The sequence below is a fragment of the Pygoscelis adeliae genome, unplaced genomic scaffold (genome assembly GCF_000699105.1).
Source record: "Pygoscelis adeliae isolate BGI_AS28 unplaced genomic scaffold, ASM69910v1 Scaffold34, whole genome shotgun sequence".
Taxonomy (NCBI): Eukaryota; Metazoa; Chordata; class Aves; order Sphenisciformes; family Spheniscidae; genus Pygoscelis; species Pygoscelis adeliae.
In genome coordinates this window covers 3,139,721-3,166,693 of record NW_008824658.1, presented here as the reverse complement: position 1 = coordinate 3,166,693, position 26,973 = coordinate 3,139,721, and the positions used below count along the sequence as shown (strand labels likewise).

The window sequence follows — 26,973 nt, the reverse complement described above, 5'->3', positions numbered from 1 at the left end:
TGACAGCTGTAACTTAAGGCTTTACATTGTTTCTATTTAAATCAATAGGATTTTAGCCACGAAATTACGTGAAGACAAGCTACAATTCCCAAAGTCTGTTTTTTAAAAGTGCAGTCTTCTCATTTTAAGGTGCTGTGCACTCTCATCTCCAAGTCATTTTGTAAAGAGCAGCCAGCATCTCTGGAGATCAAATACTATGGATCAATATGCCACGCACCTCTATAAGGCAATAATTGCCTCAGTGTTCACCAAGAGATGAGGATGTTTAGCACCTCTGAAAAAAGACCTTTTAAATGTGTGACTACAAAAAGGCTTAAAGATAATTCAGTGCTTCTGAAAGTCCCACTAAGCCCTTGATACCTACCTAAATCTGACCTTTATGCTTCCATTTTAAGCACTGAGGTTTGAAAGTTTCAGACTATGAAAATGGTTTAGTTTGCAACAGTGATAAATTTTGAGATCTAATTTAACTCATACTTACAACATTGCTTGAATTCATGGAAGGTGCCCAAAAATATAAAGTAGTATAATGAGAAATCACATTTTGATTCATCTTCAGGGTGTTATAATGTCAGCTGTACCAGCCTCTGTTGGCTCACTAGAAAAGGAGTGAGGATTTGCATTTTAAAAAGCAGGTTTTAAGAAAGGGCCCATCCACCTACACTGGGTTTCAGATAAATAAAAACACATTTCCACTATGAAGTCACACTGTGCCTGTTAAAAAGATGCAGACGTTAAGAAAAAAATGACCATTTAGCAAACACACTTAAGCATTAACATTGTTGTAGATATGTTTATGGTTATTGCTCTGAATTTGGTTGGAATTTAACAGGTTTTTAATGGCATCATTTTGGAAATGGTTCTGCTTGAAGGAATGGCTTTGTGTGTACGTTTCTCTCTAGAGCTCTCAGCTCACGTACAAAAATTAACAAACAGCATATGAACAGTATCACCAGAATAGTGATCATTCCCTGGCTGGAAGGATGTCGTACCATCCTTACACTTAGTTCTTCCATACAAAGCTTGAGTAAACACATGACATTTTTACGTTCCCCTGCTTGGATTCATGCGCTGATAGACCTATACGAAAAGGAGAACTGAAGTTCTGCCTCAAGCCCCTACGTATGCAATCTAGAAGAAGGCGTCCTGCTCATCTCAGCAATTGCAAGAGCAGTGGATTCCAGGTGGCCATGACCTAGACTGCACAGGTTTTCACGACCAAAACCCAACGTAAGAACTGCACTGCAGGCACTACAAACCTTCAGTATGTCACACAGAGCATGTCTCAGGCTGCTGTACTCCCGATCAGCTCAATTGTCAGAGCTGCCCTCAAACACTAGCTCACCAATGCCTCACATATCAACAACCCACGCAGGCGTGGATAACTTCCGAGGCCTGGCAGAGGGCAGGAACAGTTCCAGTTTTCTGGCTAAATGCATAGGCCAACACAGCCAGGTTTTGCGATTAGCCTAATTTTTCAAAACACTACAGCCACTTGGAATCACTCTGTATCGAAATAAAACTATCACTGATCTCAAAGAAAGGGTTACGTCCTTCTGTTGTAGACAGAGAAAGACTGGAACATCTGAAAAGGCCAACATCAAGTCAGTAATAAAATCCAAAGTTCGATATCATGTGGCATTTAGGTTTCATTTAAGCTTTTTGAGGTCTTTTCTGGGGCAGGTAGGAACGTTCCTTCCACATACAAACAATTAGTCTACTGTTAGGGCTTAGTTTTGAATCTAATATCCATACAGTTCATTATCATTTAATATATATGTTACAGTAGCACCTTGATTATTGTACAACTTTAAACACAAGATATAGTCCCTACTTCATATTATTTGTAAGGAAATGGTGAACATGGTTTAGATCCTAAAAATAAAAAAGAGAAAAAATGGTTATCTGCTCATGAATGACAAATTCCTCAGTGCATTCATTCTAATCCGAAACCCTTTGTCTTTTTAAAGCGTACCATGTAATTCCCAAATTCAGAGCCATTACCTCCCCCTTCCTATCCTCCTAGTATCATGTTGCAAAATAAACAGTACTGAATTAATTGGAACCTGATAGATTTTCTTCAAATGGTAATGCAGTATCTTTTTTCTTTAGGTGTGATAAAACCCTCTAAAAGATGCATCTCAGCATCAACAAAATTATGGCATACACTGCCTACATTAAATAGAGGTAAGTTGAGTCCAGAGTAATTTGCTTCTTCAGTTCAACTTTAGATGCGGTGCGGGGGGGGGTGTCTTTAAGCAATACTGTCTACACTCTGTGCCCTCCTCAGATCTGCCAAGATTCACAGTAAGAAAAGCAACAACAGTGGTGGGAAGAATAACTAAGCAATAGTCATACTTCAGATTGTTCTCTGTAAAAATTCATGGGGTTTGTACGACTGTCCCATGCTGATGTGGTCTATATGTGACATACATGTATACATATGAGTGAGCGATGTCAGTTTTCATCTGCTGGAAGCTTATACCTGTAGCAGTCAGTGCTTTGTTCAACAAGGCTGGGGGACTGCTAATGTAAGATTAAGTTCTTTCTTCGTTCAGCAATTAACCAGATTGCTGCTGTGTCTGTGTTTGATTTAATTTTACAATCCTCAGAGGGTTTAAAGAGCTGCTGTCTGAAGCACCTGCTTCTGAAATATTCACGTGCATTTTTTTGCTTTCCATTTTTTATGCTTTTCCATTCTCTTCTGCAGTACCATGGTTCTCCATGCTCCTGATTTTCTTATGTTTTCCTTCAGAGGCAAAAGTTACATTGATCCTGATGCAGTTTGGGCACAGCCACAAATAGTCTGTTTGTCCTTCCTCTCTCCGTCTCATAGTTAGAAAAGCATCATTGTGCACACAGTTCTGTTGATTTCAGTGGATGAATCCAGTTCATCCATCACGTTAGGCAGTCAAAAAACCCAACAAAAAACTCAAACAAAAGAAATTGTCTAAATCCCAAACAGGCATCTTTGGAATCAGTAGTGCAAAATGTTTGCGGATTTCTTTTCCTTGACCTACTGCAATAATGTCTTAATCTTCAAGTCTTTCCTAAAATAGTGGATCTGTAAATTTAAAGCATAAGAATAATGAAAAAAAAGCAAACATGAAGGTGGGTGGTTGTTTTTTTTAAAATCATCACTTACACCAAACCATTACACATCTCTTCTAAGAGCTGTAAACTGTAGGAAGATCCAGTTAACCTAGGACATTTTCATCTACACCAGGCCTCTTGCACGGGTACAGCACTGTATAAATGCACAAGTGGAAGGTATTCTTTAAATGGTGGATAATTTGAGATTACGATTAGCTTTTATCAGTGCAGCCTCAGCTCTGGAGATTAGTCCTAAACGGAAGAGACCTCCATCAGAGGTCACATTTTAAATGCCAGCACTTTACAAGCTTTGACTATCAGTGCAGCATTTTGGAGGTACTTTAGAAATGAGCTGATAAAATGAGTGGTTACCTTAAGGATTTCCACCTGTCTTTTTCTGTCTGGTTTTCCGGACTTTCACTTTCATAGGAAGCCAGATACAAACCTGGAAAAGGTAAATATGTGTTATTCCGACAGCAACAGTAACCCCCTAACTCTCTGCATTCTTCTATGTCCTATACTGTACCACACAGCAAGAGAAACTTTAAAACTTCACGGTCCATCAGGTAGCTGGCAATCAGTAGGACACTGATGTTTAGCTCACATGTCTACCTTTGGAGAGCTGTTAGGTTAATTTTGATGGAACAGTAAAGGAGCCCAGAGTTAATGCATGTTAGCGTGACCTTCTTATAACAATATTAAACAGTTAAATGGTCTCTGGTTTTGCATATAGAGATCTGGGCTTATTTACTCCAACACAGCACCGCTACCAAAGTGTTATATGACCATTAAAAAAAGAGAGACAGCGAGAGCTGACAGCTAAACAAATAAAACTTTTTATAATTGAGGATATTTCCACCACTTAACACAACTTTCTCTTCCTCCTTTTTAAAGCTTATGGGGACGTGCTATCTTAAATGAATACAAAACACCCTCAAAGTAAGAACGAGTTACAGAAACCAGAGAAGGAACACAGTAGAAAAAGAAGAAGGGGTTTTTTTTTGCATTGTAGGATGCATTTTATGATACCAAAATGTGTTTAGGCTGTAGAGTCTCCTCTGCAAAAGCTGGCGATGCATTAATATCTCACTACAGATTTTTTTTAAAGTAGGCTGTGATTTGCATTCACACACATTTCCTCATTTGACTGTTTAGCGATGCTTTATTCTTTAATGCTCGAACCATCTCAGTATTCAAGTCTGCACTACAATTCAACTGCATTTTAATATTCAAGAGTTGGCCCACTATTCGTCCACACTGTGACAAGCACAGTACAGCTGCATTTCACATACCACCGCTGCCTCTCTCTAATATATTCTCCCACCCTTTACTCAGGGCAGATCTTCCTGCTCTGCACTTCCCCTGGGTAACAGGGGAGGCCTGCTGTGGCTTCTGCAAAGGGCATCTCATGAAAGCAGTATGGATATAGGGGAGGGCATGAGAGAGAAAATCTGCAAACAATTAGTGGGTTGAGGTCACCCTTTCTTTGGTCCAGCAGCCTGAAAACTGTACTTTTAAACACCACTTCTGAGATACCCCTGATTTTCACTTTCTGTCCCTTTAGAGCCTAAAAACAGAACAAATGCCTCCATCCTATCTCCTTTCGATATGTAATACTTCAATCACTTTAATTATTCTATTTTGGCAGTCATTCTTCTTAGGATTTAGGCAGGATTTTTGAAGCAGTATTTTGTTTTCTGAAGTAGTCTGTGAAATAAAAACTGTCTGGTCTGCTTAACTTGGATTAGTACAGAAAACTGCCTATAGAATCAAGAAAAAATAAACCCAACACCAGTATAGCTTATGGGAATACAGCTATAGACAATTCCATGTGTGACAACGTACCAAGAGGCAACTGACATGAACCAATATGAAATGACAGAGTCTGACATGCTGGATACCAAATTGAAGAGACACGTAAGTATAAAAAGACAATCAGAGAAATAATTTCAGGACAGGGCTCTCATAGCTACAGCTTAAATTAATTACTAGAAAAGATTTTTCTTAAAAATTCTTTTCTGTAGGTAACATATTTCTTTGCTGTAGTGGAGGAGGTCAGCTGGACTACCATCGCCCTGGGCTGTGGTCACTGAAGAGACGACAGTGTTGGTTTGCGGAAGAGATTAGTTCTGGCTCCATCAATCACAGAATGAGTGGCTAAGGGACAGCTGACACTCATAGCAGTCCACGACATGGTTGTGTGGCCTCTTTTCTTGGTTACAAAAGTAGGGCCACAATGGCAACTTCCTAGACAGTGCCTTACAGAGAAGCTATGGACAAAAGAAAAGCAATCAGGCAGCACCTTCATGAGCTAGAAGGTTATATTTGCAAAAACGGGTTGATAGACTGGGGATAAACAAGCTGCATGACAGGAAAGCTAGGAAAGAACCGGGACTGGTCAGCGAGAGAGATCACCAAAGCATGGATCAGGGTGTTAATTAGTAGTGATGAAGAGACATATTTTCAGTGATTAGAGATTGTACAGAGTCTTACCATCTTCAGTAAAAATGGGAGCAGTATGCAAGTAGTGGATGATGTTAGGGTCTTGTTCAAAGGGACATTCCACTTGCTTCCATGTTATAAATTCTCCTACTTGCTTAGCCAGTTCCAGAAATTTCTGTAAACGTAAAACCATTCCACTCAGATACAGTAAGATTATCTCACTAAAACAACCACATCCAAGCAGAAGACTAAGATCCAGGATCCGTCATGCCAACCACAAGGATATTAGGAGAAAAGAGCCTTGTATGTTTTAGATGGGTACATTTTCACAGTTCATTTACAGGGGAAAGAGAGAGGAAAGGGTGCGCTACGTTCCTTCTTACAAGCCGACTCAGTTAGTGCTTAAATGAAAATGTATCCATGAAAAAAGTTATGGGTTACACATATGTACTTAAGACTAGAGGACATAAACTTTGATGGAACAGGAGGGAGCAGAATTAGATATAAATTACATAAAGTAGATAGAGTGACTCCAACGCCTCACAACTCTTCAGGTCTTGTAACAGTTCTGATATAATTTAAGGCAATGCCAGGCTCAGTATTTCATGCATTACTATCTCACAATGCCACTAACTGAAGAAGAAATTTAATGCAACCAAAGAGATGCTCAAGAAATGATTTACAAAGAATTTGAGAGCTCAAGAACTATTTTCTCCTCGACACCGGGCAGTTCTTTCAGAAGCACCCCACCTCTGCCCCACTTGCTTAGCCAGTTCCAGAAATTTCTGTAAACGTAAAACCATTCCACTCAGATACAGTAAGATTACCTCACTAAAACAACCACATCCAAGCAGAAGACTAAGATCCAGGATCCGTCATGCCAACCACAAGGATATTAGGAGAAAAGAGCCTTGTATGTTTTAGATGGGTACATTTTCACAGTTCATTTACAGGGGAAAGAGAGAGGAAAGGGTGCGCTACGTTCCTTCTTACAAGCCGACTCAGTTAGTGCTTAAATGAAAATGTATCCATGAAAAAAGTTATGGGTTACACATATGTACTTAAGACTAGAGGACATAAACTTTGATGGAACAGGAGGGAGCAGAATTAGATATAAATTACATAAAGTAGATAGAGTGACTCCAACGCCTCACAACTCTTCAGGTCTTGTAACAGTTCTGATATAATTTAAGGCAATGCCAGGCTCAGTATTTCATGCATTACTCACTATCTCACAATGCCACTAACTGAAGAAGAAATTTAATGCAACCAAAGAGATGCTCAAGAAATGATTTACAAAGAATTTGAGAGCTCAAGAACTATTTTCTCCTCGACACCGGGCAGTTCTTTCAGAAGCACCCCACCTCTGCCCCTCCACCGGCGTACGAGAACACAGCCACCGCAATGCGCAGCACAATGCGGAACACCGGAGTGCCTGCACACTGCACTAGCAACAAGTTGTACTAGTGTAAAACCATCCGCTCCAGCACAGAACTGGGATTACTCAGGATACGTGACTAATACCACCTAGTGCCAGGGCTGTGAGGGAATAGAACTCCTTCTACTGCATTTAGTAGAAATTCTTCTGTGTAAAACCTTCAGGCAGGAGATAAAACATTTGAATCCGTACATCAGCGGCATGACATTTACCTCGTGAACACAGTGACTGTGTACTCCATATGTCATTCTGCTTGTGTTCTAATTTTTCTCTAATAACCACAAGTAATTTATTATTATAATTATTGGGCAAAACTTTGCCAAACCTCTTTATTAAAAGTGAGAAAGGGCTAAAAAGGCAGATAAATTACAGTATAAACCATTTTATACTGACTTGTTTCTCTGTGTGTGTGTATAGGAAAAATAGTTTTCCATGTTTTCTGAAAAAGTCATCTTCCCCTCCAAGCCATAAGTATAATCGTTTACACTATTGACACTGTATTTCTAGCAGCCAACCAACATCAAGCAAGTTAGGACGATCTGCTTGTAAAGTTTATATAAAATATACGTATTAATTCTTTTAAGAAACATTCTGGGATTGGTTTAACCTTCACACAGTCACTTGAGACCATCCCTTTTGGCATATTCAGTCTTTGTTGAAGGCAAACGATCTCAGATAGTGCTATCAGAATGGGATAGATAAAAACATTTTTCAGATCTTACTTCAAAGTTGACGTGTCCATTTGGAAGGCGATTAGCACATCCTTCATTCAAAAAATAAATGTCTTTGATCAATAGGCTGAAGAAGGGGATCACAATCTGTGAAGAGAAATGACATAACTATTATCTTTCCAGTTCAGTATTTTCTCTGCATGAAAGAACAACTCAATAAGGAGAGAGGAGAAAAAAGAAATACTGACTTTTCAGTGTGCTGTGCACTTAAAAAGCAGTACAGTAACAGGCAAGCATAAGGGCAGTAGGGTATAAAGACACCTTCAGCCATCAGGAGGATGTATGCTGAAATGAATACAAACTGAACACAACGTTCACTGAGCAGAATAACATGACTAAGAAAATGCTAATAACCCAGTTTATCATCAACAGCATCACTGATGACATGATCAGACAGCAAAGAGCAAAATAAAATTGCAGAACTCTTCCTTTCTCTGTTGGGTCTTTATAAACAAAGATGTTGAAGACACAAATGGAGCAATTTAAAGACAGCTGGGAACCAAGGAACCAGTATTGTCTCTGGACAAGGAAAGACAGAATAAAATTTGATGACCAAGGACTTGTCTACAAACAGTTAATCAGGAGCTGTTTCATTTTCAACAGCTCCATGCATGGCTACCTCTTGAGGCATGTAATCTCCTTCCTGGTACCTGATCAGTACAACCTGCTTCTCCAAATTAACCTGCAGCCAGTAGGATTGAAAACATTATGTTAGTTGACAGGAAACTGCCAACGGTAGCCAGAGAGATCACTGTAGCACTCAAAATAAGCCCCGGGAATCATCCAGGGCAAAGTGGCATATAGCAGTGATCCAAGCCTTCTCTCTAAGCCATCAGAGTCAGGTCATAATTTGCTATAGAAAAAGTCTACTTCTAGGTAAGACTCTTGAAATTAATGGTATTACAGCAGGGATAAATTTGATGCTAGATGTTCTAAGCAACGTAAGAAGCAGCAACAGCGCTCCTGAAGCGCATCTCCAGCACTCCAGCACTCCAGATCTCCAGCATCTCCAGACCCAGAGTGCAGCAGACTCTCTCTGGGTCTTCTTGTGTCACAACTCAAAGGGAAAAGAAAGATAACACAAAGGACCAGTCCATGACAAAGCTGACCCCCAGGGCTCTGGGATTTGATAGTCAAATCTGAGTCTACCCACCTCTCCAGCACTGGCACTGTGACAGAAAAAGGCCACTCGGAGGGTTTGAGCTATAGGGTCAGCAGTCACCTCTGTGAGCATTTTCCTGCGGCAGCAACACCTGTCTTTTAAGCCACTAAGTACAAACTTAATCACCATGAACTTAAAGGAAAGCACATCGCATGGTAGAGTGTCCAAATGTTTCCACTGTTCTATTTGTAAATTAACTGAACTGTAGCTTGTTAAGCGTGCACCAAAGTTAAAGTGCCTTCATGGCATGCAAGACCACCCAAGGGAGCAATCCTTTGGTTAAGTATTTAATGTCGTACTGTTACTCCATCTCACGCTGTACATCAGCTGTAATGGGATATGAAGTGGACCTAGAACAGGATTGGCAGCTGTTATTTTCCAGTCTACAGCCCTCACGATGGAACAATGAGTGGCGAGCAAGCCATAGGCATGAAAACACTTACTGAGGCAAGGAGTCTACAAGCCACCACCAACTCTTGCAGTGAAAATGGAAGCTAATTTCTGTTTCAGCTAAAATACCACATGCAGTAAACTGCTAAAGATCTGCATCTCTGCTGGCTTTTTTATGGGACAGCCGTAGATGAACTCTGTAATGTCAGTGCAGTAGCCGTAAAAAAGCCTGGACTGACACTCCAAGAGCCACTGGCATTATCCTGATACATCCCACTGATACAATATAGGAATGGAAACAAAGCGCAGCCTAAGCCCCCCAAAATCCTGAGCCCTGCTATCAGGGTGAGGTGGAGCAATTTCTAGTCAAACTGAGCTAAGTGTGCTTCAGGATTCATTTTTATATCATCCAAACTAAATCGATCAACCTGAGGTAAAGAATACAATTCAGTCCACGTGGTTTGTTTTCTACCAAAAATGATGGCAACTCTCTAACCAGTGCGGTCTTCTAAGGTGGAAAGATACAGACAGCTGGAGGCAGACACTGATCCCCAGCTAGAAATTACTGCCAGGTTCTGTCTACATATTTTTTTGCAGGCAGATGCGAGCTTGTTCTGCCCTGCTCCACACTGCCTGGGAGCTAGGTCACCACCATTAGTGGTACTAAACGTAAACAAAAAGCCTTGCTGAGAGGGAAGGTATATGAATGTGGGCTCAATGCCACGCTAATACAGCTACAAAGCCACCAGTCAGCTCAGAGCGTGGGTAGAGCTTGTTCTCATCTGCATCCAAAAGGCGTCAAAGACATACTCTAGGATACCAATTCTCTACACATTTCCAGGGGATTTCTGTCTTTGGGTCACCATTTATTTCCCCAATAAAAATGTTACCCTGTATGTTTTGTTTTCCAAATTTCTGTAGGAAAAGCAACGAAAGTGGATACAGCTACACTCTAATGTTGGCTTCGATCCAGGCCCTTTGCTAGCATAAAATCTGGGTTAGTGCCAGAAACTCGTATTTCACTCCCTTTTGATTCCTACCCCTGTGCCATCCAACCCACCCACATGCTGAAGAACAACTGCCTCCTGCAGAAAGAAGAAAGCTAATGAGATCAGACATCGCGTTCCTCCATAGTATCAGACGGCGACAACACACAGCACCGCACTGTACATACTCCCAACATTTCAAAGCCAGAGAAATGTCGTTAGCACAATGCAGGGCTTCCCAGTGGAATGACTTAATTTTGGAGATGACATAGGTCAGCTGACTGCATAGATAAAGCCAGACTTAGTTCCTAACAAGTATACCCCTCTGAATTCCGCATGAAACATCAGCCATTCTTCATTACCAGTTCTCTCACCCTGCACTTTGGCAGGTTTATTTCTGCCGCTGTATTGCACCTCTCAACTTTGAGAGCTGCCTTGCCGTGCCTTTTTACAAGCCTGCTCCTGAACAAGTAACGAGTAGTTTGTAACTATGCTGTTTACACACAGGGAGAAGGGCTGGATTAGAACAGTGAGGACTGAGGTCAGGGGATCCTCCACGGCTATACTGAGATCCTTCTCCTACAACCTGTGCTGCAGTCTCGCACGAGCACCCTGAGGATGAGGATGGAGCGGGTGACGGAATCGGTCAGCGCTCTTTGTGCCAGAAGACCAGTGTCACACGGGGGATTTGGGCGAGATGTGTGCACATAGTAGGAGGAGGGAGGGTGCCCCAGGTTACTGCTCACCCTGCCTCCCTCTGAGGATATCATTCAGCCCCCGAGCTGTGCTTCTGTTCAAGTGCTGTTCAAAACTCAGCAGCCGAGACACCAGCCCTGAGGAGAGAATAAAGTAACGTTTCTGGTGAGGCTGCCAGTTAAATATTAGCTCCTCTGAGCCTACAGGCAGCTTTTCTTCCTGCGAGACATATCCCACTGCTTAGCCTGTTGGTCTGCGACAAGAGCGCTCCCTCCAGAGCACCTTCCTTCTCAAGCAGATGGACTGAGGCCTGAGGCCTCCATCTCTGCTTCTGGGGTGGCCACTTGTCGAGAAGAGGGGTGGAGGGGATTGGGATCTCAAACTCTTGTAAGCACAATTCAATTTGAAGGTAAAAATTTTCTTCAGAGTGAGCTCCGCCACAAGTTTGCCAAGAAACAACATTTTCTGTCAAAGAAGTGATCATGTTCTTTCAATTTTATTCAAACTCATTAAAATAAATAACTGATAATCTTGCTTATAAAAAAGAAAAAAAAATCCTTAATTCCTACAGCAAGAATTACATGATCTGCTGTATCTGACACTGTAAAATACCTAGTGTGAGTAGCTACCAAATCATATGCTTGAGCATTTTCTTGAACTAATGTTATCCATACAAGGGAAACAGAATATGAGCTTTTTCTTATGTAAAATAGATTCCTTTCAATCTAATAACCTCTCTGCCCTCAGTCTTAACCAGCTAGGGGTAGAGATATGACAGAGATTGCTAACTTCCACAGGAAATTAAGTCAAACAATAAAGCAACTGGTTTGAATATATATGATGGTTGCAGAAGAACTAAACTGCAGAAGCATCTCAGACTGACAGGTCCTTGCTGCGGTGTGTAGAGTTAAAAGAATTTCTCTGCCCCAGTCACAAACATCCAAAGCCATCGTCTCTTCTATGCACAGAGAAGTGCTTTTCAGAACAACTCAGCGCACTCCCATTGCAGCTGAGTCAGCCTGCAGCCAGATGCTGATCTCATTTCACTGTAAATGCTGTGAGATTCCATTAGCTTCAGCAGATTTACATCAAATTTACAGTGATGTGAGATTAGCATCTGGCCTGACTCCTCTAGTGAATGAATACTAAATTCCATATTACGCTTGTTCACGCAGTATCTACTTTACCTTAGCCGTGCCCTGCACAGAGATTACCCATTTATGACTATAAGCAATTGCCATGTTAAAAACAAACTCTCTTTCATAAAACAAAACAAAACAAAGAGAATTGAATGGAGAAATAAGCAAATTAACAAGAAACACACTGGGGAACAAAACAGGAGGATCCTGCACTAACCTCTCCTCAATCTGATTTTTGCAGCATCAGTGACATCTCAGAAAGCTACGTATCAGCCACGAACACTGGTAAAACACTTCGATTCTTGCTCACCGAGATGGCAGCAACAACTAAATGAAATGAAAATTCACGAGGACAGAATTTCACCCCAAATTTGCTGCAATGGATTCAGACCAGACTTCTTTGCAGGACTTGTGGTAAGTCATCTTTCCCTCATGTTTCCCTAATGTAAACGGAGAGCCACCTCATCTCTGAGTGCTGTGCCCTTTGCCCTCTATCTCAATCACACCCTACACAACACAATAGGGGCTTGTCTGCACAGAGGTCTGGCTGGCACAGCTGTAACAAAAGTGCGGTCCCACCTGGGCCTGCCAGGCTGATGCTCCATACCAAAATAAAAGTCATTTTAGTCTGGAATACTTGTTCCATCAGGTTTATCAATCTAAACAATGTGAATTTTCCAGGGATAGAGAGATGCTTGCAGCCAAGTCCTCCATGCTTGTGTGTCATGCCCTCTCTAGTTCCCCAGTGTCTGAGAGCAAGTCCACAAAAGCCCTGTGATCCATTTCAGACTCCTCTCAGCCACACATTTACATTTCCAACTGCATTTAGCAGTGCACGAGCCTTGCGTTGGTGACCCATGGAAGGGAGGAGAGCATTTGCATCGAGCCTTTGAGCCACTGACTCTCACCAGCAACGCACACCATCCATTTGGAGATAAATGAGATGTGGTCACACCTACCTTCTCCCTGTTGCTGTGTGCGGTGAGTGATCTGTGAGCAGCCCCCCGCAATGCTGTTCTGTAGTTATAGAAGTTACCAGTAGGGTCCATCTGGTGCTAGGTACACAAAAGAAGACACGTTGGTCAGAAAGTGACCTGGATCCTCTGAAGACAACTTTACCCTCAGTTGTAACAAACCCTGAACAGAGCCTAGCCTACATCTTCAAAAATCCACATACACGCAAAACCCCATGAACCACAGGTACAATGAGAGATCTACAGGTCACAGCTGTTTGTACCTTTGATTTTTCTCGTAGCAGCTTACTGAGCTTTTATGCGAAGAATAAGGACTGCCCATTTTATATATGCCAAATCCTGGTACCCTCAATACAAAAAAACAACCTTGGGCCTTGTTCACTCGACGTCCAAGGTATAGCTTGGGAGCTTTACACTCAGCATTGTGTCTGTGGCCAAACAAAACTGGCATTGGTGAAAGCACTATGGCTTGCATATAGGCTCATATTTTCGGTTTTTCTCCTCCTCCGATTTGAGTGCTGATTCCCCTCTACGTATCAGCAGCTTCACACCTTCCTCACTACACCTGGGAAACTTCAGCCAGAATCTGGCTCTCTGTCTGTGAAACATGCCTACAAACATCTCACACCTGGATAAAAATGTGAAAATTCACAAACAAAAAAAATCCAGAATATAATTTAAGCAACGTAGCAGCACCTTTTTTTTTTTTTTTTTTACCTCAAGAATGAAAAATTTGGCTGTTTTCACTTTTGACCAAGTCTTCTTTAGCCTGGAAACTGGACTCATGTTCATTCCAGCTATGAGTGAGAAAGAAGAAAAGACAGCCATGGATGAGAGTCAGGTTTCCCCTTTTCATCCGTGACAGCTGATGGAGAGACCTGGTTAGAAGCTGTACTTACAAATGATTGCCATCAGCGAATTAAAATTCCCTATGTTAAAGCACTCTCGGGCAACGTCAATGAAGAATTCGATGACTTGTGCTCGCTGTTTCTTTTTTGCAGGCTGTAAATTAAAATAAACAAATATCTGTGATAAGTGTATGCAGAATTGCAAGGCATCTTAGGTATTTGTTACATACATAGCAGGGGTCCATGCACAGCTTGGGTCATCTGCTGTCAGTCACTGGCCCTAATTCTGTTCTAGCAATCCAGTGGATGCTGGTGACTGGCAGTCTCTAAAATGAAAGCTTTCATTGCAGTGACAAAGAAGAAATTCACAGCAATTCCTAGGCTTGCCTCAGTTAATGTCTTAGTGCTGGAACAGGCAGCCCAAACAGCCCTGAAGCAGTGCCTCAGCTCCCTGCTGGCCTCCCTCAAAGTCAGTGGGCACATCAGCACAGACTTTCCCAAGGGCAGGATTTCACACCCACGTAACAGCAGCATCTTTGTCCCGAAAAGACTTTGTTTCACTGCATTAATCCCTTTCCCCTCTTCTGGCCCTTTCAACGATATGGCCAGGCCAAATGGTAGCTAACGTTTTAAATACACATTTAAATCTGACTGGAATCACCCCACCTTTTCCAAATATGATCTTCAAATGGTAATGCTTTTGAGTCATGGGCTATCTAGGCTGTTTATACCATTACTATTCCTCCCTTCCACGCCCTTTTCAAAGGAGAAAACATTAATTTCATTTTGATGGAGCCAAGTAAAACAAACTAAACCCACTACCAAGTCAAAAAACCACTAGTCACAGCTACAGTAATGGGCAGCAGGACAAAGAGCCATGCAATGAGAATTCACAAGCAGAACAGAGCTTTAGGATGACAGATAATAAATACTGCTCCACTAGAATTTTTTCCAGCAGAAATCTCACAGGATAATTCAAGGCATTTTTTCCTCTCTTTTTCCCTGCAGGGTTCATTATTCCACACTGTGCTCCTACTACATCACGAGAACAGTGTATCCCCCATGTCTTGCCAGCTCTGTTTTGCAATATGTTTGTCATTTATCAGGTCGCTTCTGCGAGTGCAGTATTACTAAAACTTACCATCAGATGCTTAGCCAGGTCATAAGAAATAAACCCCCAGGTTTGCTTATTAATGTATGATCTCAAACTGGCACTTCAGGCATGTGGTAAAACATGCCACATACTTTTCACCTACCATGCAAATTTCTGTTGCTACAAGATAGCAGAGTCTATTGAACCATTTCACATAGGCCTCAAGGTTACTCGTCTTCTTCTGTTCACTGAAACAAGTCTGGGGAGAAAAAAGCACAGAAAGACATATAACTGTGTTTCAGTTAGCTGCCCGATTGCTAAGATAAATACCACACAAAGGTAATTATTGGCCACATCTCTCTCATGCACACGGAAGACTGTACATCAAGGGCCCCTTTCAAAAAGTCAGTGGGTAGGTGGGTGGCTGGCAGATGCACAGGGTCTAGCTGAGTGTGTCACACTGCACAATCCACACTAGCGTACAGAAAACAGCCCCATTTTGCCTGCAGCAAGTGTTCACCAACACAGTCTGCACTGACCCTTGTTCCCTGGGATATTAACAGCCGGGGCATTGCAGGATTCAGATAGCAACAACGATATGCAGAAAAAGTAAGGCAAGCACAGTCTTCCACAGCACACTCAGTTTGTGCCTTTGATTCCAGGACTTCCTTCACTTTAGTAAATGCAATCACCCACAGCCCTTTTCTGGAGGGGGTAGACCATAATTTAGTGAAGTGAACAAGAGATAAGCAAGAGAAAACACAGTTTTAGTTGCCGCTTTATGGAAAAAAGTATTTCCCTTATTGAGTTTTCAGGATAATAGGCTCTGTAGCGACCAGCTCCGTCTTGATGGCTGCTCTTGAACAGGTCACTTACGTGCCAGAGATACTTCATTGATAAGAGCCATTACAAGAAGCACATTTTTCACTTTTTTGTATGAAACTTAACATAAATTCCCATAACCAATACAGGCTGTGGGAACAGATACTTGGCTGAACTCTTCCAATTCCTTTGACACCAACAGATAATTTGACTTCAGCAGAGTGATAGGACAGTTCACACAGCCTGAAGATGTTGCTTCGGATTATAAGAATTCAGGTCCTTTTCCCAGCCCTAAATTCTTAGACTGTCCATCTAGGACACACTGCTCTCTATTATAGAGTTCACTGATTTATTTGAACATCCATTAACATCCACTAGAGGGTATCAGAGAACACTGATTTTTTGTTTTAAGATGATCATTTCCCAGAGCTACCATAAATACATGCCACTAAGAAGAAAATCACAATGCATAAACACAGATCCATTAATGTCAATGGGATTACCCATCGTATGTAAGTTAAACAAGTGACTAAAACCCCTTAAGAAATGGGGCTTAACGTGGTTCCCAAGGTAATTCAAAGTAAGAAAATATTCACCTGTGATTCTGTATACACGCATGTTTAGAAACAGAAATCACAGTAGCATGCTATGGAGCAAATCTTAACAAGCCTGAAATTCCTAGCCACTTTATGAGTAGACCACATATACAATAAAAATATATATTTTAAAAGCATCTCAAAAATAAATGTCAGCAAGCAGCCTGTAAATATCAAACAAAACAAAGGAAACCCAAAGCAGCCCCAGTCTACCCATAGCAGTTGCTTTTCATGCGCTCTGTGGTATTTCTTGTTCTCTGTTGCAGCAAGAAGTACACAAAACCTAGGTTTTGTTCTGAATATGGAATTTCCATCTCAACACTGCTGTTCTGTGCCAGGGCACAAGAACCACAGCTAATACCACAAAACTTGTAAAAAATATGCAACAGTTAAAGTTGAAACAGACTGCTTTTTAAAGGTTAAGCTTTATAAATGGCAACAATATTTAGCACCTCCCTAGCATCTTCCATCTGCAACTCAAAGTGCTTGATAAACATTCATAAGTGAAGCCTTTTGAAGCCCTCATGCAAGAAAGATGTTTAATATGATCTCCAGCTGGAGGGAATTCAGACCAGAGCCAATTCCCTGTGGTTAACAGGGGTGGTCTCCATGGATTGGGGAACGATATGTCACTCCACGTAAGGTTTGCACTGCTATGTACAATGTTCTGCCAGGTCCCACACGATCCCTCGGCTATACCTTACCCTGGTGCGGAGGCTCTTCTAAATCATCACTGGGACCTCTGGTCAGCCCAGGGAAAGGGTGGAGAGAAGTTGCAGACTACCTCTACTTTCATTAGCCTTGCTAACTTGAAGCCCAATAATTTGTTAGTGCCATGTCTTGTGTGAAAATGTTACGGCAGTTTTGCTTTACTAAGTAGATCCTCCTGGGGGAGGTCATTGCCTTGTACTTAAAAGGCAACGCAGTGGTGCATCCTTGCTCTGAGCCTGTTATTTTCTCTGTTATTATGCACTTCACTGAAGTCACAGGACTGTTACAGGGCAGCACCTCAGTGTTCAGATTTGCATTTGAAGAACATGCATAACTGTCAAATAGCTTGTCATAGTCTGTCAAGACGATTTGCTTGGATTTCCCATCCCACCATTATTTTCAGGCTCTCCACCTCTCATTCTAATCCTTCCCGTCCACCTAAGCTGATGTTTCCTTACGTTTACCTTGTAACCTCAATTTCTCTTCACATCTTGGTGGTATTCTGTGCTGGCCCTGCATTTGAAATTCCAGATACAGCTACAGCCGTTGTGCGTACATTAGTTTATTACTGAACATTTCCTTCTTCCTCTTAGCACCCCTTCCCCTCTATGGCTTTATGCAATTTGATTTCACTCACTGCTGCCTCCCTCCCACTCTTCCAAAATTCACTCAAATTTAGCGCCCTCATTTGATCTCTTTCATTTTACTTTGCAGCAGATATGACGACTGTTCATTTTCAGTCTTGTCCCTCATGTTTGCAGCAGGTTGCTGAAACCTCACTGTGGCTGGTTTGGTATTTCATGTTTCTGACACATCTTTGCTACCTTGGGGTTCCTTCCTAAACACTGTGATCAATGATCAGAACGCTTGAAACACCATCTCTGCCCACTCCCCTCTCCTTGAAACCAACTGCAGAATTTCCATAACTCCAATAAGAGAAGGAAAGAGCCCAATGTTGCACTTTTTACTCATCCATCCACCCATCCATCCATCAATCTATCAATTTTTTCACCACTGCAGGCTATTCTGGTGCTCTTTGGGCAGCACTATAAACAGAGGTCTTCCTGTTATGTTCAGCATCCAGTGATGAAATTCTGCCATTGATGTATGATCTCAGTGGGAGCCCATATGCAGTTCTGGGGAAGAATTTTCCACCCTCTTTCTTTTCTGGCAGTGTGTGAAATCTCCGACTCTCCCTCTCCAGCCAGGAAGCCTCTTTCCTTATTGAGGCACTCACTGAAATGCTGCTTCAAATCCCACTGGAATCAGTGGAAAGACTCCAACTGGCTTCCACGGACTTTGGATGAAGCCCTGATCAGGCACTCCATTCCCTGCGGTGCTTTGGGTTAAAAGCTATTGTGTAGAGAGAGAAGAGTATGTTGATTCATGACGCACTGACTCATTACTGTGGTGTCTGGGCACACACTAGGGGCATTACCTCACGTCCAGAGTCTTTACGCTTTCAACGCTGGGAACAGACATTCCCTGGTTGTGTACAGCCGCAAGCCATCTGCCCTGGTCAAAGCAGGTTAGGAGGAGCAAGCCAGAAAGCAGAACATCAGGATGCTGGCCAGTCTCAGGCTAGGACATACTCTCACCAGGAAGGAATGGCAATGATCTGCCAGTGACAGGTCCCATCCTTGCCGTGAGAATACAGGTCATCAGTTGGTCTGGCCATGGTCAACATGTGCCCCAGGCCCTGCTCTTAGGGATGTCATCACATCAGTTCATCTAGAGCAAACAGTGATCGCAGGAGACGCTTTGCATGCAGACAAATCATACCTTGGTGCCATCCAGAGGGTCTTTATGTACAAATGCCTGCACAAACTCCTCAGGTCCAATGTGACTTAGCCTTTCCTATTAGAGGGGGGAAAAAAGAGAGAAAGGAAGAAATAAGAAAGCACCCCAGAATCTCTTCTGTTTCTCTTGGTAAGACATCCCCATTATCTGGTGTTACTGAACTGGTAGACAGCCAACTAGCACCAGACATTAAAATTCATAAGAACAATTAGAGTTATTTCAGCAGAAAGAAGAAAATGAGAATAAATACGTCTCATTACTGACAGGCCACAGTAAGAACCCTCTCCACTGCACAGAGAGAAAGGTGCTGGATGCACAAGGCTCTATCTGGGGGCCAGCAGACCTCAGTTCTGCGCTTGGCGCTGCCACAGACCTGCTGTGGTCCAGCATTACTCAACAGCCTTGTTTCCCAGCTGTTAAAATGGCAGTGATGCTACGATCTGGTAACCACAGCAATCCATTGCTCATCTGCACACACAGTGCTCTGACCCTGCCTCCCTACCCAGTGAAGCTCAGGTGATGCCCCAAGGTGGTGGCTCTGTGCCACTGGGGAAGGAAGGCACTGAAGATGCGCAGGCTTACATTAAAGGCATTGCTTACGCTGTAGAGTGTCCCAGGCATTACCCAAAACAAGAGTAAATACAGCATCCAGATCTCTCTTAGTAAAGAACAGTCCATCTCCACCAGCTCCTGAACAAACCTGGCAGTTCCAGCCACACCACTGGCCTTCTTATTAGGCTTTTCAATTCCCTTAAACATGTTTATTAGAAAAAAATATTTGTTGTAGGCCACAAAGGTATTTCAGAGGAGATATTTTGGAATTCCTACAGCCCAAACTTAGAACACTCAAGCAACAATAAAATTAACAGTACTTTTGCTTAAGTGAAAATTTTATGGCCACTCCTATGCTATTTCTCTTGGCTTCTCACCTTGCCACTGATAACTGTATAGGACTTTTACTAGCAAATAACTGTTATTTAATAAATAGCAAATAATTCTTACTGACAAATAAGCTTCAGACAGTTTCAGTGCAGAGTAGTTGGTGTACTGGATGCCGTAAGTGAAAGAGAAGGTAGGCAGCATTGATTACAGTAAAGTGGAATGAAAACCTCTAGCTGCATCAGTTTTAAAAGTGCAGCGGTGCCCCAGGTACAGGGAATCTCCCCTTGGAAGACAGCTGTAGTGTGGAGGAAAAGAAAAGCAAGAAAAAAAACTCCAGGCAAAAGGACTTCTACTCTCTGGCTGAAGTTATATAAAGCAAGGAGAGCCAAAGTTGCATGTTCTGAAAACTAACCAAGGTGAGAAGATGATCCTAAATTTGGGGTTTCTGAACTACTCCACTTCTTGACAAATAGAATAGCAACTACCTTCAGAATTCCCAAGGCTAATTCACTCCAATCCACAGTCCATTTCATGGTTTGTTTTTCCAGCCTTCCTCTCAAGGATGAACACTGTCTACAGGAGGACAGGCAGCAGGGAATCATTACAGCATCAAGAGATCTGCAGATGGCAGCAATGTTTTATGTTCTTCTGTGAACATCCAGGAGGTCTACATGGAGGACCTGAACCTGGGAGAAGGGTGTGCAACACAACAGTCTGTCCAACATCTTGGTACTGCATTGGAGCGATTAACCATCAAAACCCTGTTTAAGAATGAACTGCAGTCCAAGGAGGGAAACAGCAGGACTTTGTGTGGGTGGTATTTGCACACCCTCGTATGTCCACGCACAAAGTCCCAAAGGGAAGAATGAAAAACACATCAGACAACTCAGATGCTTTGTGTATCTGTAGGAACGGATTTGAACTGTTACAATTTCTTCCAAATTAATAAAAGGGCTATTGACCAGACATTTCAGTAGCACCTTCAGGTTGTGGGGCTCAAAGCACCTTACAGAAGTGGGAACCCCTTGACCTTCCTGTGACTATGACTCGCATTTCACAAATAAGCAAGCTGAAAAGGTAAAGTGACCCGCCCCCAAGATGCACAGGAACGCTCTGATATATAGCTTGCTTCCCAAGCATCTCTTGACCTGTCAAACCCTGCCTCCTGCTGCAGTGCTGATACAGCACGGGATGTGCTGCAGCAGTGCAGACATTTTTTGGTTGTGCCTGGAATACTTAGCAGCTGATGGCTTAAAATAATATCTCTGACTGCAGAAGTTGGGAACCATTCCCACTTACCAGCTCCACATGTGTCAGCTGCTGAGCCAGAGTGTAAGGGTCACTGCAGACGCTCAGGATTTCTCTCTGAATTGACGGAGGTTTACTTTTAAAGGCAACCAGCTTATCAGAAACAGCAGCACTGATCTTGACAATCCCTTCTTGCCCATGGCTGAGGGTTGCAAGCTTCTGATTCAGGGTTTGCAAAAGCTGATTCATCTTTTTCCAGTAGGCCTGGAGAGACAGGGAGAGAAAGAAACATAAACCACCCACAGACCTTGACAAAGGAGTGTTTTTATGCTGAATTTTCCCTTCTGCAAAATACTCCTAAGCCAGCAACAGGTTACCATTTTATTTTCAACAAGCCTATTTCAGAATAACCAGTTGGCTTAATTACAGTTCTGCGCTCTGGACCACAGAAACACTGCAGTCAAGAGAAGAGGCAGGCAGGACTGGTGGGTTGGGCTGGCACTGATAGTCACATATTCCTGCCAACATCAGGATCAGAGGAGAGGTAATGCTACAACATGAGTTATTGCAGCTTTCTGGAGCACAGCAGCATTCAGTACCTATCCTTTATGTCAGCTACATGTTGGCCGAGAACTCTACCTGTTAGTGGTGCCTAGTCAACTCCTATTTATTAGGAATAAGAAATGTTTCTAATGCTATTCTCTCCATCCTTTTGAGCTGAGAGCAGCAGAAGCATGCTGCTACTTGCTACCCAGTTGGAATGGTCTGAGCATCATGCAGCTTTGAGTATTTAATATCCAAAATGTTAACTGCAACTGAAGGAAGCTCATATCGTATTCCAAGCACAGCCATGTGCTCAGCAGGATGATCATTACTAAGTTGCTCAGGTTGTTCTTAGAGCTAGAGCAGCTCTTGACAGACAATGAGTGGAGCTGCTGGCCATGGAGGATCGGCAGAAAGAAATGCCTTCAACTCTTCATGACTGACAGATGCAGACATCATAAAACTGAGATAACAGAGAACTGGTGGATGGGCTCTAAAGACAAGGATTAATTGGAAATGTCCTTGGGCAAAAGCCTCACGTGGAGCACGGGGTGTACCCTGCTGAGGAACACGGCCTCGTCGGCTTTCCCAGACAGAAAAAGGAGCATCAGGCATGGGTTCAACGGGTGCTTGCTCAATTTCAAAGAGCATGGTCACTTGGGAAAACAGTTTGCGGGCTGGCCTACTGCCAGCTCCTCTTCCAGCACAAAGACACACAGTGGAGAGATCCTCTGGCTGCTCGCAAGCGGAATAACTCCTCACTCCCCATCCAAACAGAATTTAGTAACGTCAAGTTGCCAGTGACATCAGTTTGTTATCTGTCAGCGTGAAACCAGAGCTGGCACAAAGCCCTCTTCTGTTACATCTGTACTGCGCAGCCGATGTACACCCTGGCACCCTCCACACGGTCCTCATCATCACAACAGGGACTTGGCCGGAGTGTGCCTTCCCATGAAGACCAACACACACCTGTGTTGCATCCCAAGCTGGATGCAGCCCAAGTGAAGTCTTGGGAAGTACTCCTGAATCCCATGGTTTAGATACAGCCTTTGTCTTCTTCAGACTTTTGTAGACTGTGGATAGTCTTCAGTGTTAGGCGTTGACAGCACTCATGTTTTAGGTGTTCAAGGTACCAGAGTTAGTGCTCTTCTCACCTACGCAGGATCCCATCTGCACACTGGAAGTAGCATCTCCTACTACTTCACAGTGAAGAATAACATAGAATCATAGAATCATTAAGGTTGGAAGAGACCTCCAAGATCATTGAGTCCAACCGTCAACCCAACACCACCGTGCCCACTAAACCATGTCCCTAAGCGCCTCATCTAGCTGGCTTTTAAATACTTCCAGGGATGGTGACTCAACCACTTCCCTGGGCAGCCTGTTCCAATGTTTAACCACTCTTTCAGTAAAGAAATTTTTCCATGTTCACATGTTCACATCTACACTGTTTCCATTACAGTTTGAGGCTGGAAACCTTCAGAACATCCCAAGTACTTCAACTTTTGCTGCAACACTAACTTTCATACAGCTTTTCTAGCAGAAGGTTTCACATTGCTGAGGAACCTCTCATTTCACTCAAGGAAGTTGCTCTCTTGAGCTGGGCTGGAACATGGGCCAGACAAGCCCGATGTAGTCAGGCTTTCTTTCAAAATAAAGCTGATAAGTCCGAAATGAAGCAAGTACCTAGAAGGCAGGAGGGACTTGTCTTGGAGAATGGCCACACATGTTATATGTGGAAGCAAGTCACACAGGAGGAGTGAAAATCAAGCGAGGAAGATGTAAAAATAAATAATTTAAATAATTTTTAAAAAATTAAAAAACATTCTTTCAGTTTTTATCTGTTCCTGATGTATACTAGCTCCAAGGAAGAGAGACTACTGGCCTTCTTCATGTAAATCCTCATTCAAACAGATGGTCACAGCTTTGATTTACAAAGACTGTCCTGGACCCAAACTACTGCACATCATCTAAATATTTCTCTGCTTTACATCCAGGTGTGTTTGCAAATCTCAGCCCAGCTGATCAAGCTCTATTAATAGAATGTTATTTTTTAGTGGAAACTCAAATAGCAACATATTTGGTATTTTGTGAACATATTTTGTAAACAGGGGAATTAGTTTCAGGGTGGGGGGCAGGCACGGCACTGAAATCCAAGTCTTCTACAGAACATAAAACATTTGGCTAAAAAACTTAGCTGAAAACCCAGTTCTCTTTCAAAAAGGAGTTTGGATGAGTAATCTCGGACCAGCCATGTCTGTGCAGTATCAAATTCTTCGCTGTTTGGATGAAAAGCCAAAAAGCAGCATAAAATTGCTTGAAAGACATGCATATTAGCCAGTCTTTCAATAAATCCTTATAAAGAGATCTAGTTTCACCTCATTTTGTAGGGAATACGGCATAATAATATAGATATAGACAACAGTAAGAAAAGACTCAGGTAAGCCAACCACCTAATAAAAAATGAAACGAGACACCCTTAATGGACACAAAAAAGATTATTCAGAAATTAGAGCTCTTGAAGAGACTCACTGAAAATTGGTTGGGTGTACCCTTGCCTAGAAAGCTTTTCTGTGCGTGTTGGGGGAGGAATTAAAAAAAAATCCTGCTTTTGCCCTTTTAGAAGCATTTCCTGCCTTCTTTAAACTATGTTCACTAAGTGAAAACAACATTGTTCATTACCTTCAACATGCTGGTAATTATCTTACCACAAAGTGACCCCCCATTGTACAGGGGCTGCATGCTGGACTCTATCAACCGATTTCACTTCGTTGCCACATTAACAGTCAAAAGAAGCATACTACTGTTTAATATTTAAAGAAAATGTTTCGTTCTTAACTGGGAAAGTTGCTCTGAAGACGGCAGGCCTCAGCAGGTGGCTTAGGAGCTCAAATTTTAATTAAAATTTCTAACTCTAAATGCAAATCACAGCACTTACTAAGAAATGCTTCTCAGCATGGACACCTTTATAAGCACATCACAGAGCCTTTAGAAAGTGGACTCTACAAAGGACAGGAGCATACACTGCAGGGGAAAATCCTGCATTAACCTACATGGACTAGATGACCTCACAAATCTTTCAATCTTTAATTTCTATGATCCACAATGGGAACAACTTTCTTCCAAACAACTAATGGCACCACCACTCTTTCGTGCTGTCCCTTAAAAAAGGAAATTTGCGTTTGCAGGATATAAGCTGTTTCTTAAATTAATTATTGATTTTGCTCAGGCATAACCACTTGCAATTATAGTGCCTAGTAATATTTGAAAAGCACTGATTTGCCCCAAAGGGTACCCATAAGCGTCGGTACACAGCTATACCCACTCCGGAGCGAAGGTGTGCAGCACTTGCTCAGGTTAGGCAAATAAACTATTGCTTTGTATGGAAAAAGTTGATTTTTAGCATTTATGGCTCTTCACCAGGGCAGCTACTGCTTTTAAAGAGCACCCATAAAGCTCCTGTTCTCTGCCCTTCTGGCTGGTTCCTTCTTTCCAGTGGACATGATTTTGGTGGGTCTGTATGGGTTTCTCCCATTTCAGATGCTGAAGGGCTGCAAGGCACCTTTCTTGGTGGCTGGCAGGAGCAAGTTCATTGCCTCTTCCCCTTGAGGAGAAGTTTTACTGCTCTGGTCAATGGAATTGAAGCCACCTTGGCTCCTTCTGAAACGCTGAAGTTCCCTTCACCTCCATCAAAGTGTCACGCAGCTTCCCCTTCCCACCCCTTCTCTTCCACGGGCTGGCCAGCCCAGCCAGCCAAGCCATGTCAGCCTACAGCCACCCAAAAGTGCCAGCTGTGATGCCATCCCAGCCCAAGAGCAGCTGTTTCCATTTCTCTCGTGTTTCATGTGGGTAGGAGGGTCCAATTTCATTTCTGTTGTGCTGCAACCCTGCTAATTCCTTCTCTGTTCTCTCCACCCCTCTCTTTCTTGGACTCACAGGTATGCGCTTTTTGTTCTACTGAATTGCACCCATCTGTGGCCTGAAGCCAGGCCGTGATGTAGCCAATGGAACTGAATTCTTCCACATCCCATGGTTAACCTAGAAGTAATTAGAGACTCTCTATATACTATTTGCTCTTATCCTTATTATTTTAATGGATTTTGTGGTATTTTTAATGTTTCTGAATTATTTTATGGGTTCCACCCACCTGAATTTGCAAGCAGGTCTCCCAGAAACTCCATTCACTGTGTCCTGCTCTGCCACACACATGGCTCATGCATTTGAACGCCAAGACCATACAGCCATCTAGACTGAGTTTTGCCCAGCAGGCCACACACTGCTGTCTTCTACCACTTTCATGCTCCCAGAGAATGAAATGTCCATAAACATTTGTATTTTCTTTAAATGTAAGGACTGTCCCTTGGTATCTCACCACATCAGCCAAACAGGCTGGATTCAACAGGAGCTATCTCTTGGCCCACAGATACTGTGAACTTCGATGGGGATGCCGGTGGCATCAGTCAACCTGTGATCAGAATCTGCCGCTCTGTGCCTGCTCACCTCCTGTCTGGGTCCCTGCTTTACACTATCAGCCAGCTCAAGCATAGGGCCTGTGAACTCTTTTACACAGGACAGGAAGGTGTAAGCCAAACCCTTGTTAGATTCACTAATGAAAAAGGTGACAAAATGCAAAGATTCTTTCAAAAAAATTACCAGGCTGAAGACATGTAAAGTAAGGAATGGAAAATTAGATTTCGGCACAGGTGATCAAGGACGGAAGCAAATGGAGAAGGTGAGACAAAAAAAGGACCATAAACGCCCTGTGGTGGTTCCACTTTCACGACGACTCATTTTCTTAGAGAAAGGAAGCCTTCATCAGGTACCTTCAGGCAACTGATGATCTTTTTTAGCTCCCCAATGTAATCACTTGATGACTGGCTGCTTGCTCCGCTCCCCATTCACTAAACTAAACGTCCTGGAGCGCTCCCTGAGCCACTGCTTAGCCAGGATGGCTGCTCTCAGGTCACGATACTTCACTCCTCTGCTAGACTGTAACTTGGGAGATCACAGCTCTGTTGCTGTTTGAATTGTGACCACCACATTCAGTCTATGCTATTCCTCAGATCTTCCGCCTGTGAAATGGGAAAGTTATTCTCTTACAATTCGATGTGTAGTAGACAAATTCCACTGATCACTCCAATGTGTCCCCATGTCACTGCCACAGGGGTACCTAAACTGAGAGATGTGGCTTTCAGGGAAGCTACTACAGGTTTTAACCACTAGAGAACAAAGCTGTGAGAGTTCCCAGGAAGAGGCATGGAACAGAACGTGGCAAAAGGAGGAAAAGGAGGAACCAAGTGGGAAAATGAACTTAACATCTCCACACGACATCCCAGGTCAGACATCCTCACCTCATCACACGGGGCTATCCTGTGAATC

At 42.7% G+C, this 26,973-nt stretch overlaps 1 protein-coding gene across 1 annotated transcript in view; it reads right to left on the bottom strand.

Moving 5' to 3' along the window:
• Positions 1–2,585: 2,585 nt before the first annotated feature.
• RASGEF1C (RasGEF domain family, member 1C) overlaps positions 2,586–26,973 on the bottom strand; it is a 29,142-nt gene continuing 4,754 nt past the window's right edge. Inside the window, exons 4-14 of the mRNA XM_009322762.1 lie at positions 23,124–23,170; positions 21,103–21,315; positions 18,904–18,978; positions 15,156–15,251; positions 13,951–14,053; positions 13,769–13,848; positions 13,037–13,132; positions 7,696–7,791; positions 5,587–5,710; positions 3,466–3,538; positions 2,586–3,064 (exon numbers count right to left, since the gene is read on the bottom strand). Of these exons, the coding sequence (XP_009321037.1) occupies positions 3,040–3,064; positions 3,466–3,538; positions 5,587–5,710; positions 7,696–7,791; positions 13,037–13,132; positions 13,769–13,848; positions 13,951–14,053; positions 15,156–15,251; positions 18,904–18,978; positions 21,103–21,315; positions 23,124–23,170 (1,028 nt within the window). The 3' untranslated portion in view covers positions 2,586–3,039. The remainder of the gene's footprint in view (positions 3,065–3,465; positions 3,539–5,586; positions 5,711–7,695; positions 7,792–13,036; positions 13,133–13,768; positions 13,849–13,950; positions 14,054–15,155; positions 15,252–18,903; positions 18,979–21,102; positions 21,316–23,123; positions 23,171–26,973) is intronic.